The sequence below is a fragment of the Penicillium brevicompactum genome (genome assembly GCF_028827555.1).
Source record: "Penicillium brevicompactum strain IBT 35665 chromosome Unknown utg000001l_segment0_segment0, whole genome shotgun sequence".
NCBI lineage: Eukaryota > Fungi > Ascomycota > Eurotiomycetes > Eurotiales > Aspergillaceae > Penicillium > Penicillium brevicompactum.
The window spans coordinates 2,534,759-2,547,474 of NW_026623203.1; the positions used below are offsets into that span (position 1 = coordinate 2,534,759).

A 12,716-nucleotide genomic window follows, 5' to 3' on the forward strand; every position below is an offset into this window, starting at 1 on the left:
CTCTTCGCGGGGCATCGGACCCAACTTCAACTCAACTTCCTCTCTCATGACACCATCAAGTAAATTGAGCAATTAGACTTCAATTGGTGTTTGTATTATTCTGTTGGTTTGTTGTCGTTGCCATACTCAGCGATTATACGAACTGAATCATACAAACGACTTTTCCCACCCATTACGTCACTCATCATGACTATCCTCCGCGTTGGAATCATTGGGTAAGAGCACCACCCACCAAGTTGCCAATCCGATACTGACCCAGACCCGACAGCTGCGGTGAAATCACCCAGGTAGCCCACATCCCAACCCTGGGCTTCCTATCCGACAAATTCCAAGTAACCTACCTATGCGATGTCTCCGACAACGCACTATCGCACTGCGCCCAAAAAGTGATTGGGGCCACTCCCCAAACAACCCGCCAAGCAGAGGACCTCTGCTCCTCACCAGAAGTTGACATAGTGATGATCGCCAACAGCGATGCTTTCCATGTCCCTCATGCCCTCCTGGGCCTGAAGCACAACAAGACCGTCTTCATTGAGAAACCCATGGCTCTTTCGCTCGCCGATGCAGACCGCATCATCGAGCTGGAGAAGCAATCCTCCGGCAAAGTGATGGTGGGTTATATGCGTCGGTACGCGAGTGCGTTTATCGATGCCGTCGCGGAGATCGGCTCCCTTGAGCAAGTGCATTATGCTCGCGTGCGTGATATCGTGGGCCCGAACTCTGATTTCGTTGGTCAATCCGGTACTTTCCCTAAGGTCTTTGGAGACTATAGGAAAGAGGATTCTGAAGCCCTCGCTTCCAAGACTCAGGAGTTCTTGGAGCAGGGGTTGACGAAGGAGTTGGGCATCGAGGTTAATGCTGATACAACGAATCAGTGGAGGAATCTTGGTAGTCTGGGGTCTCATGATCTGAGTGCTATGAGGGAGGCGCTGGGGATGCCGAGAGGTGTTCTGGGTGCTTCATTGTGTTCTGCGAAGGGTCCTCAGTTCTGGAGGTAAGTAGTGCATGATTTTTCCTTCCAGTCCCAAAGTACTTATACTAATCTCTTCAGTGCGTTGTTCCAATATCCCTCATTTGCTGTGTCTTATGAGTCTGGAATTGATGAAGTTCCTCGCTTCGATGCCTCGATTGAGGTCTTTGGCGGCAAGAAAACTGTGAAGGTCTGCTTTGATTCGCCTTATGTCAAGGGCTTGCCTACGACCATGCACATTCGCGAAAAGATGGACGATGGATCATTCCGGGAGTCTATGGTGCGGAAGACCTATGAGGATGCCTACACTTTGGAGATGAAGGAGTTGCATGCGTTTGTTGTTGAAGGCAAGCCAGCCAAGACTACTTCTGAGGATGCAAAGAGGGATCTTGAGATCTTCGGCATGATTATGAAGGCTGGTCTGGAGGGACAGGCTAGATTTAACGCAAACTAGCACTTTGTGAACCTTGAAATACACGGACCAGTGCTTAGGTGTATATTCTTTAAAGAGCGTCTATTGAGATCTTCCATGACGCAGATTAAATCCTATGTAGTAATGTAGTATAACTATGTACCAGTCATCATTCTTGCTCAGTTGCTTTGCCCCACTGGCCATCTGGGCCGTATTGTGCAGGAATCTCAGGCCAAGCATCTATTCCATCAAGAATGGCGAGCCTGCAGGGCTGCGTCAGTGACTTCTCGAATGCTGTATCCGAAGAAAACTTACATCATCCCACCTGTCAGGTGAGGATCAATATGACAATGGAGCATGAAAGCCTGTTTTTTTTTTAAAAAAAATCATGTTAGTAGGAATCAAATAGGTTCACTTGAAGGGCGTGTCTCACCCCGGGATTCACAACTATCGATAAATTAGTCCTATTGAACCAAAGAAACAAAAAAGAGAGGGCAGGGGGACTCACCATGGTAGCGAATTGCCATCCAGCTAGGTCCTTGGAAAGCTGGAAGTGTTGTAAAAGTATCTGAAACCATCAGTCTGTTGTCGCCCTGGTTATCTTATTGGTTGGAATCACATACCTCTCATAGGAGGGTTTACCAGATTGAAGCTTTCTGGAATCTCTTCTTTTGCTTCTGCAACGGTGGTCCAATTGAATTTACCAAGGCCAGAGCCCTAGCTTGATTAGCCTTATCCACCACCCACAGAAGTAGCCTACTCACGATGACATAGAGCATGTTCGAGTGCTTGTGAATGGGATGTCCCGGCTGAAGCGTCGTCTCATTTCCAGCCGCCTCAAAGATAATGTCCACCCAAGTTCCGTTCTTCGTGGCTATCACGAGATTGCTGTCTTCCTGTGATTGCGGATCCCACAGTAAAGGTCTATCCTTCTCAAGAGACAAATCGTACGCATTATCTCCATTCAGGGACCATTTCCAGGCCTTTTCAAAACGACCGATCGTAAGAAGGTAGGTTGATTCTGGTTCTTGGGTGGGCTGATCTGGAATCAGTGGTTCGATGGTCAATCCATCTAGTACAACGGCATCTGTGCTTGGCACTCCGCCGTAGTTCAACGATGAGGTTCCCACGACAGAGGGGTCTCCATTGACGTAGGAAAGAGTGCCGTAGCCTGCAATCTTTTGGTTAAAACCTGCGCTTGCCGCTGTGATTCTGTAATCTCCTGGTTGGTTGTTCAGCTGGACCAATACAGAGTAACGTGTACCACTTTCTAGCGTCAGTACCTAGAGGAGCTGGTTAGTCAATTGTTCTATGGTGTGTTGTAAGGAGTGGAATCAGCTCGCACATTGACTTTGATGGGGACAATGTGTTGACCATCAACTTCATATACCCAAAGGGGATGGTTGTTGATCGAAACTACATTCTAGTCAGGAGACGCATCCAAAGAGCACCAAGCCCATTCAGTGAACTCACATGATAGTGATGTGATGGACACGGCTCCAATTAAATTGAGACTGACCCAGCCATCTTGAGGATTGACTTTGATCTCTTCATCTGGTGAGTTTGTGGCTTTGCATTCGTCAAAAAGAGCAGGTGGGATTTCATTGTAGTGTTGAGGAGTGGCCGTTTGAGCATAAGTATTGTGGGCTGAGAGACATCTTTTGGTTACAGAATTAGTTTCCCGCTTTCAAATTTACAGGATCGCACATACCCCTTGTCCGTTAAATTCTTGCCCTGAAGTAGAGGCGAGATTTGAGGAGGTATCAAGCTGGTCAGATATTCTGGATCGACACAGCGCACTCTACCTTTGCCATTGATCAAGATTGAATCCGCGCATCTAGTAATTCAATAAGTGGTCTTTCAAATTGATGATATTTTCACTCACATTGTATCAAGGTTCGCAGATAAGGCGATTTCTCGTAGCTCCTCGGAGGTGTTGTGGAACCAATCGGATAACATGAGCAATTTTGGATCCTGGATCGCCTTTTTTATCTGGTTGCGGGCTGCACTGTCGTTTGAAATTGCATTTACGAGGCTGGCGTCGATGTTTCGGGGTCTAGGACAATGTTCAGTCGCTTGGGGGATTTGGATTTGGGTGGGCTAACAGACCTAATGTAGATTGGACCGTAGAGACCATCCATGTTCTGGCCTCTGGAGTGTGAGTGATACCTTGGAATTGTCAGTAGGCCCCATTCTACTATGTTTCAAAATGCTTACCAGTATGTTCCATATTGCATTGCGGTAAATTTGTGGACAAATTGCTTGCCAGGGGCGATTAGCCTTTGCGAGACTCCAGGCACACCATCAGACCAGGGTGTCCCTTGTTGTCTACTCATTTATTAATAAAAATAGACTCTATTTTTCTGGGGGAACCTACACAATGCCATGATAATGCACAGTAGTATTGAAGGATAAGAAGTTGTTGACGGTCACCTCAACATCGTCCCCTTCGTCAAGAATGAGCGCAGGGCCAGGGAATTGCCCATTGACTAGAATTTGCTCCCGCTCAACTCCATCCACTGCGCGCTTGCTCCATGTGAGATCGAGCTCAAATTGCTTGATCGGAGGCTTCTGGAGAGCCGACGCAGCAGCCAGTCCGCAGCTCAACAGCACAAATAACTTCATTATGGCGATCCGGGAACACCTCGCGCTTCGAAGGCACTCAAAATCAGAAAACTCGGAAAAGATTGTAGTTCGGGGTCACATCTACTTATAGGGGTATTCTACAGAGGTTGGCCACGTACGGAGTAGGGTATATCAACCCCGGACGCAGGGAGTGAACGAATGACACGGCATAATCAGCCCCAACATGGCCCAAGCATGGTCTCCGATGCAGGGATCCGTTCTTGTGTCTCCATATGTGCCGATCCAAGAATTATTGACCAGACAAGGCTGAGTGGCTTTTGAGACACCCAATCTGCTGCGCCGCCTAATTGAGTCTGCTGGGATGCAACGCACATACTAGCTTGGCCAAATGCTCAATAAACCGGGGCCACTCCACATTGTATTTGGTGCTGCGTTTGCGATGAGGTATGATTGGTTCGTACCTGCTGGAGTGAAGGGAGCCTCATTGGAATCCAGATTCTTTGCGCCCTTCATACATGGAGCGAGAAAATCGAGCCCAGGTAGTCAGGCATGGAGGGAAGCGAATACTTGGCGAGATTAGCACAACCCCGCTTGTAGAGTCAGAACACGAGCTGACAGGGTGTGTTGGCCTCGCATTAAGACAACATTGAAACTATCGATCGAGTCTGGCGATCTTACCCCTTTTGATCAGAGCCTCAGATCGCCTCCTGTTATACCGCCATTTTACGCATCAAGCATCTCAGCGGTGAATTTTTTTAGGTGCACTCCTCACTCCGTCAATGTCGAGTGTTGAAAATGGCTCAATTCATGTAAATTCATAAAGCGGAGTTGAGATTTGCGTGTTGAAGCCAATCAAAGGACTTATTAGGGTTCTGGATTCGGTGTACTTTCTCACCAAGGCAGTGTAAGGCATAGAAACGGCGAAAGTCGCAAGAAACAGAATGAAAGAAAAGTCATATCAGCAGTGCATTCTGAATGGATTGTTATTGAGATAAATTGCGTTATGCGTGGCTTTTCGGGTTTGCTAAGGGCCAAGCATGGATAGAGAGCCCACGCAAGGGTCAGATTGAAGGCGAGACTCCTACTGTTCGGAGTAGCTCCCGCGCCAATGGCTGCCGTCCATTGGCTCAACTTTTTCGGGCCTTCCAAAACAACCCCTCAAGCCACTCCCACCTCGATCTTCAAGCTATTCTTTTGATTTATTTATATCTATCATGAGCTGGCAAGGTATGTCATGCTTGACTCTTGGAAACTAACATTCACTAAAATGTTTACCAGGGTGGGTTGATCAGACCCTGGTCGGGTCCAAAAAGATCGACAAGGCCGCCATTTTCTCAGCAGCTGGCGATGCTGAATTTGCAGCAAGCGCTGGATTCGATGTAAGTATTTGATTCGCTGTTCTAGACTACTGCTTTCCCAACGCTCTGACTTGGCTGTGATTCAAAAGGTGAAGCTGGAAGAGATTCAATACATCCTGCGAGGCTTTGAGGACTCGATCCCTCTGTATTCTGGCGGACTCTTTATTGCAGGAGAAAAGCTTCAGGTCACCAAAGCAGATGACCAAAGTATTTATGCTCAAAAGGTAAGACACTCACGTGAGACACTAGCTGATGGTTCGTTAAATCGTGAGTATAACAGGGTGGGGAGGGCGTCTGTGTGGTGAAATCATCCGAGTCAATCATTGTCGCACATTATCCTGAAACAGTGGCACCCGGAGACGCTGCAAGTATTGTGGGCCAACTTTCAGCTTATTTGACTAGCATAGGATACTAGCTCTGGTTATGATTTGCAAGGTCCCACCTACTGCCACGTAGAAGGTCCAGCCATCTACTATGCCCATTGTATGCATCAAACTGCGTCAAAATCAGCTGCAACCATGATCATATGCCGATATTGTGCATTGAAGCTAGACTGAAAACCCCCCGTCAAACTGATAAACATAGGCTTATCAGCCATAACAAATTGTTGCGCCAGAGCCCAAGGCCTCTCGAGGTCTGACCCTCAAGGGCTGTGGCTTCAATGTCCTTTTTCCTTTGGATTTCTTTCACCGAGCCCATAATAGAGCTGGGTAGCTTATCTACTAACTTGGAAGTACCAAGCCAAGAAGATTCAAATCTGAGATCCATTAGCAACAGAGACTCATCCGCAGTCATGTCTGTACTTCCTCACAAGCTCCAGGGCTATCTCTGAGGATTGCAACACGAGGTCAACCTTACAACCTTGTCTGGGACCTAGCCTCGAAAGATATCATAGTGGTATATGGCAACTCATATTTATCCATAGCATACCCCTCACGGGTTCCAAGTTTGTCGTTGTTCTGAGCCATCCATCACACCGGAGCAGACCGAAGCAACGAAGCAACTTTAGATCAATATTCTCAAACTACCACTATTCAGATTCAATAGATGAGGTTCAAAAGAGGAGTGGTGACGGACTCTGCTGCAATCCTCCATAGTATGAAGTTGTGTTTCAGCGTGGCCAACGAAGAACTCAACCCGTGGACTCAGGATGATCTATTCCCCTCAATGTGCGGTAACATGTGTACGTACATATGGAAGTTTGATGATCTAAATGTTTGCCATCCATATTCATGCATTTACTTGGACGGGATGACCTCGGGACTACCTAGTACCCAGGTATTGACTCCTCACATTCGCCTCTTTGCCATCAGGAACCTTGGAAGATGCTAATGGACGGTTGATTTCGATGGTCTTCAAAGACTTGCTTCCCTTTCAATACACAGAAGCAAATATCTACCGGTCATTGAATATATCACAGGAGAATCAAAGACATTAATATTGTTTGAAAGAGATCAACCTCGAAGTATAAACTCACCGGGCTTTTTTACATAATCTTCTCCGCATCCACGTGAGGCTCCACCGGACCCGATGCCGCAGTTCCCTCAACTTCCCGACTTTTTTCGTTCTTTGTGATTGCTCTCCCTCGGCAATCGGTTTGAAAGTCATGATGCGCTGAACTGAGCGGTGAAAGTGACTTGAAGCATGCAGAATTCTGGCCAATTTGGACCTAGAATGATGTCAATAGTACTCTCGCCATGTCCTCCGTCAACGATAACGCCCCCTCGCCGCTCCCGGCCGATGGGCTGAGCAAGCGCAAGCAAGGTAAGCATCCGTATACTTCGCTTGGTCTTGCCTGGAAATCACACCTCCAATCCCGGTCCCCCAACTTACACCAACGTGAATCCCACACTAGTCCACCACTGACCGATGACTCAAAAAACTCTTAGGCTCTGCGGCTTGCGTTCACTGTCACCGACGCAAGGTGCGCTGTGATGCTCGCTCCGTCGGCACACCCTGTACAAACTGTCGCGCTTCTGGAAAGACCGACTGCCGTATACATGAAAAGAAGAAGCGTCTTGCAGTGCGCTCTATCCTCGACCCCGTTCCTATCCGATCTCGGCCTCTACCATTGACCGACCAAACCTCGAATCCTTCTATCGCCGCGGGAACACCCGTACCGCCAAGCTTTCCAACTGCGTTCCCCAACGGCCATGGCGCACCTACGTCCGGGGGCCTTCCACAACATGGCTTTGCACAAGGCACGGGACCAGAGGGCTATGGCCGCCAAGGCCCTGATCTGGCGCATGCCCAGGAAGCCCATAGCGAGATGCAGCAACATCTTGTTAAATTGATCGATGAAGAGGAGTCTGGAAGACGGGAGATCCAACGGGGCGTGCGAGCGTTCTACGTTGGACACGAGCTCTCAAATATGTCGTTCCTGATCCGGCAGCAACGAGATCAGGATGACGATGTCTATCATTTTGCCAGCAACGAAATTCCACGGCGCCAAATCAAGACGGGCCATGACCAGCTTCTCATGGACGCTCTCACACTTCCGGAGCCGCCTCTAGCAGATGAGCTAGTGCAGGCTTATTTTACCTATGTCAATCCGGGCTACCCCATCATTGACGAGGATTTATTCATGACGCAATATCGAAATCGCGACCCCGCAGATCCACCGCCCATATTGCTTCTTCAGGCGATCTTGCTGGTTGGAGCCCACGTTTCCCGTGGCAAAGTAGAGCGCGACGCCCTTAAGGAGATTTTCTTCCGCCGTACCAAGTATCTGTTTGATAATCGCATTGAGCGAAATCGCGACATTCTTGTTCAAGCTGCACTTCTCCTAACATGGCATTCTGATAGCGCGGATGACGATGTCGCTGCAGATGCTCATTTCTGGGTTGGTGCAGCGGCACGGATTGCCACAGGACTTGGCATGCACCGAAATCCCGTGTCTAGCAGCTTTGTGACTCGTGATAGGCGAATGTGGAGAAGAGTATGGTTCATTCTGGTCCAGTTCGACGTGATGGTATCATTGTCATACGGTCGACCGCAGGCAATCAACCTGGATGATTCTGATGTGTCCCCGTTAACGCCTGCGGATTTCGAGAATTGTGGCCCCCATGTGCAAGCAGAATACGTGATTCACTTCACCGAATTGTGCACAATGATATCGTACCTCATCCGCGACCGATTTGGTCTTCGGACCACAGAAGAGCGTCGAAAGGCTGTTCTTCAAGAAGCCGATGGATCTCTGGCAACCTGGTCCTTAAAACTTCCCGATAACCTTCGATTGAGAGCGTCTGATATGGATCCTTGGTCCGCCATGCTCCACTTGACCTACAATAATTTCCTCATTCTCTTGCATCGACCACATCCCAGAGCTTCGGCTTATTCAGATGACTATGGTCCTCACGATGCAGAAATTTGCAGTGCAGCAGCCGGTGTCATTGCTTCCATCTTTGAAGAGCTCAGGATGAATGATCGCTTGAAGTTCCTCTGGTACACTGGAGTCCATACGCTCTTCACCGCCATGATCCAAGTTCGGGTAGAACTTCGGTTCTCAAATCCTGTCCTTGCCATCAATGCTTTACGAAGGTTCGACTCAGCCTCTTATTCGCTGCGCGAGTTGGCTCAGTACTGGGTTCATGCTGGTACAATCTTGCGACTCTTTGAGGACTCCAAACGTCTACAAGAGGATCTTAGGATGGCAACTACGGAGCGGCCCAAACCCTTCGGCGACGCTCATTCACACAAAATGCCCGTTGCATCGCCCGTTCCTTCAATCACCATGCACACCCCTCGACCTCTCTCTTTCGGTGTGCCCACACCCGAGTCCACCACATCTCTTCATTCCTCCCTGCACCAGAACACGCTCTCGCCACAGCCCAATCCTTCGCAGTTCACCAATTGGATTGCTCCTCTCCGGCTCAACGTCGGTCCCATGGAAAGAAACGATCCCTATTCAAGCAGTATGCAGGTGGATTCTATAGAACCAGCAAGAGACTATCCAGACTGGCGCCAACTGTTCTCCTTTGGAGATGTAGACCTACCTCCTCCTGTGGGAGTTGAAGGTCTGCCCGAACTTGAAGACGAGTGGCGTCAGATTTACTGGCAGGATGCTCCGATGGCAGATCTCATTCATGATGGAGGATGGGGCCATGGATAGTTATACCCCACTGCTTTTGGATAACCCGAGGTTCTTGGTGCTTTCCACATTACCTTCGCCACATACATTTTTCCCCACCTTGACGACGAGATGAGATACGCCAGGGCATGCAACTTCATGCATAACACCCATCACATACCATGTCAGGCCACAGACACCTACAGGCATCATGTTCAAAGACCGCCTATGATACCATGTCACAATGACCACGCACAATGATAGATTTATACCATGTCATATAATGTCAAATAGTTATTGATATAGGAAAAGAACCTGAAATTGACGGAACAAAATTTTACAAAGCAAGCAGCTAGTAGAAGTAAATGGACTGCAAGTGTTCATGGGGTAGTTTTCTATTCAGGAAGCCTGAAAACGCTTCGTCTACTGCCTGGTTGGAAAGGGCACGTATCTATGGATGGGGAGCCAGATGAGCAAGCAGAAAACCGAGAAGCAAGCCGCATGCGCGTCTAACAAAAGCCACAGAACAGAGATATGAAAAGAAAAGATTATTAGTATTATTCTAATGTGCATGGCTCGAAAAATAGTCACTCGAAGAAAAGAAACGAGAAACCCCAGTGACCCTTTATGGAAAAAATATCACAAGAGCCAGAGGGATTTCTGTGCACAAGGGTATCCAAAATCTCTCTAAAAGAGGGACAATATGCTAAAGACTTTTCTTTTTGAGCCTCATGCATCAAAAATTGAAGGGGAAAAAAAGAAGGGAATAAGAAAGAAGAGGCCAGCAGGCCGCCCCATCTCCAGGACAGGAAGGCAAGTGAAGTCATGACCAAGCCCTTAGTCCGGATAACGGGGTTGGGCTCCACTTCGCTTTTGAACTTGTGCAAAAGAATTTAAGGGCGGGGGCGGAAAGTGAGGAGACAGTCGTCCTGGTATTGATTAGTGGGTGTGGAGAAATAATCAGACGAAAGGGAGAACATACCTGGGGGAAAATGGTGGCAAACACCTTAATATCCTCGGACTCGGGAGTAGGAGTGTGCTCCCAGTCCATCACCATACTGGCCTTGCCGATCATGGACATCAGAGAAAGCTGGGCGTAGGTCTGACCCAGACAGTAGTGGGGACCTGTGCCGAAGACCAGCCAGTTCTTAGTCTGTTGCTCGGCGGTGCCGCTGATCCAGCGATCAGGGTCGAAGGAGTCAGCGTTGGGGTAAGCCTCCTCGTCGTGGCATGCAGGCCACACGGAGGGAATGATCATCGAGCCCTTGGAGACGGTAACAGTCTCGCTGATGGGGAAGTCCTTCTTGACCAGGTAGGGAACCATGATGACGGGTGGGCGGTAGCGCAGGGTCTCCTTGACGACGGCACGGGTGTAGGGCATGTTGTCAAGCATCTCCATGGTGGCAGGAAGATCACGATCACCGTTGCGGATGTTCAGGTTCTCCTCACGAACCTTGTCGAGGATCTCGGGGCGGTCAGCCATCAGCTGGAACAACCAGGTGGAAGCAGCACTGGTGGCATCCTGGGAAGCGAAGAGGAAAGTGAAGATAGTCTGAGCAATCTCGAAATCGGAGAATTCACGGAGAACCTGGGAGGGCTTCTCGGAAGAGTCAACCTGGATGCCCTTGGCGATCTTCTCGCGGTAGGCGGCGGAATCCAGCTGGGCCTTGACCCAGGCGTCCATGATACAAGAAATTTCACCACCAGCAGCCATGCGGGCTTTGGACTTAGCAGCACACTTGGTGAACTCAGCGAGCACCATGTCGGCGGCCTTCTTGCCGTACCAGGTCTTGGTGTAGGGGAGAATGATAGGGAAGTTGACAAGCTCGAGCGCGGCAGTGATCAGATAGTAGTCATCGGCAATCTTCTGGACTCCCTCATCGGTCATGTAGTAACCGACAAAGGTACGGCAAGAAAGGGCACACATCAGCTCGCGGAACTCGGACATCCACGGGGTTGGGGTGTGCTTGAGGGCAGCGGACTTCTCGAGGAAGCGCTTGTTGTAGGCGTTGAAGACCTCCTCGGAGCGGGGAAGGTACATAGCCAGAGCCTGGCGAGTGAACAGTCCGTTCAGACCCTTGCGGTAGTCGACGTGGGCCTTGCCATCCAGGAAGACCCAGTTGGTCTTTCCGAGAAGCTTGTGGGCGGCATCCACAACGCAAGGCTTGACGTAGGCGGGCGAATTGAAGATCTTGCGGGACATATCACGAGTTGATGCAATGACAACGAACCTGCAACGGCACCATTAGTAACTTTGTTGACATTTCAACTCCATCTGAAGTCTCCGGCCGGATGTGCTCAGTACTCACTTGTGGAAGACTGAGACACAGCTGAGGTCGCCGCTGTCCCATTTGGCCTTGTATTCGGTGAACTTAGGGTTGACGGATTGGAGGAAAGGACCCATGAAGGGAATCTTGTACATAGGGCCAATGATCGCGCCCTTGAGGTAGTGGTACTTGACTGCAGATAAGGGGTCCTGGTCAGTTTCCAGACGCGATTTTGAAGTGAGTGAGGTCGCAATGGCACTTACACTGATCGTAGAGCACGGCAGCAAGGAACAGAGTCAAGAGACCCTTCCAGATCGTGAAGCCATCCAGGATGGTGGCGACGAGACCGGCTGGCGCGAAGAGTTGGGGCGAGATCGTCGCGTCGGCGGATGGTGAGACAAAGCTCCCAGTAAGGTTCGCCATTTCAACCATATTGGTCCAGGCAAGAGCAAGAGCAAGGTCAAGGGTAATTGCTCAAGATTGAAAAGGGCACACCCAGAACAAAAGGGAAAAAAAGAGTGGAGAGGGGAGAAAGGCTCAGGGGCGGGAACGCCAATTACACCGAACCGGGATGCCTCGCATTGATACTCCGTACGATGCGGCCTATTGCATGATTTGTTGCGTGGTAATTACTATCCCCTGTTAGGTTCGTTGGTTTTCTATACTCCAGATGTTTGTATGGGGTATTTTTCTACTCTCCATTGCGCATGTTTTCTGAGATATTCCTTCGGCGCCCGCAATCAATCTCTGCTTTGGCCCATAGTTCGGGGAGTCTAATCTCCGAGCCGTCCAATCCCCTCAGCAATTTTGGAAGTACGAGAACGAGTATTTAGGGAGTACAGCACACGTCGTTCCTACAGCAAACAAGAATACGGGGTAAACCCGCAAGCTTCCTGACTGCTGAACATCTTCAGATTGCGCATGTCGCAAGTCTCCAATCTACCGCGTAGATTGAGATACGCGAATGAGCGCCATTGAAATTGGCGATTACTCAGCGGCGTGATTCGGAACGCGTGATTCCGGTAACCGTCGTGTAGCTGATTGGCTGACGAGT

At 49.4% G+C, this 12,716-nt stretch overlaps 5 protein-coding genes across 5 annotated transcripts; 3 read left to right on the forward strand and 2 right to left on the reverse strand.

Annotated features, from left to right (window-relative positions):
• Positions 1–186: 186 nt before the first annotated feature.
• On the forward strand, positions 187–1,424 carry N7506_000734 (Gfo/Idh/MocA family protein; the record flags this gene model as incomplete). The annotated part of the gene is made up of 3 exons (XM_056950030.1): positions 187–215; positions 269–994; positions 1,052–1,424. 3 exons carry the CDS (start codon positions 187–189, stop codon positions 1,422–1,424), a joined length of 1,128 nt encoding a protein of 375 aa, XP_056815945.1.
• Positions 1,425–1,773: 349 nt separating this feature from the next.
• On the reverse strand, positions 1,774–4,007 carry N7506_000735 (Multicopper oxidase type 2; the record flags this gene model as incomplete). The annotated part of the gene is made up of 11 exons (XM_056950031.1): positions 1,774–1,829; positions 1,891–1,950; positions 2,006–2,099; positions 2,147–2,665; positions 2,728–2,798; positions 2,856–3,040; positions 3,094–3,219; positions 3,268–3,438; positions 3,492–3,551; positions 3,600–3,710; positions 3,760–4,007. 11 exons carry the CDS (start codon positions 4,005–4,007, stop codon positions 1,774–1,776), a joined length of 1,701 nt encoding a protein of 566 aa, XP_056815946.1.
• A 1,175-nt stretch (positions 4,008–5,182) lies between these two features.
• N7506_000736 (profilin) lies at positions 5,183–5,741 on the forward strand (the record flags this gene model as incomplete). Its single annotated transcript, XM_056950032.1, has 4 exons — positions 5,183–5,195; positions 5,247–5,347; positions 5,416–5,550; positions 5,607–5,741. 4 exons carry the CDS (start codon positions 5,183–5,185, stop codon positions 5,739–5,741), a joined length of 384 nt encoding a protein of 127 aa, XP_056815947.1.
• A 1,282-nt stretch (positions 5,742–7,023) lies between these two features.
• Positions 7,024–9,437, forward strand: N7506_000737 (uncharacterized protein; the record flags this gene model as incomplete). Its single annotated transcript, XM_056950033.1, has 2 exons — positions 7,024–7,090; positions 7,216–9,437. 2 exons carry the CDS (start codon positions 7,024–7,026, stop codon positions 9,435–9,437), a joined length of 2,289 nt encoding a protein of 762 aa, XP_056815948.1.
• An 851-nt stretch (positions 9,438–10,288) lies between these two features.
• On the reverse strand, positions 10,289–12,094 carry erg5 (C-22 sterol desaturase erg5; the record flags this gene model as incomplete). Its single annotated transcript, XM_056950034.1, has 4 exons — positions 10,289–10,324; positions 10,378–11,626; positions 11,705–11,855; positions 11,926–12,094. The coding sequence occupies 4 exons, from the start codon at positions 12,092–12,094 to the stop codon at positions 10,289–10,291; spliced, it is 1,605 nt and encodes a 534-aa protein (XP_056815949.1).
• Positions 12,095–12,716: the final 622 nt, after the last annotated feature.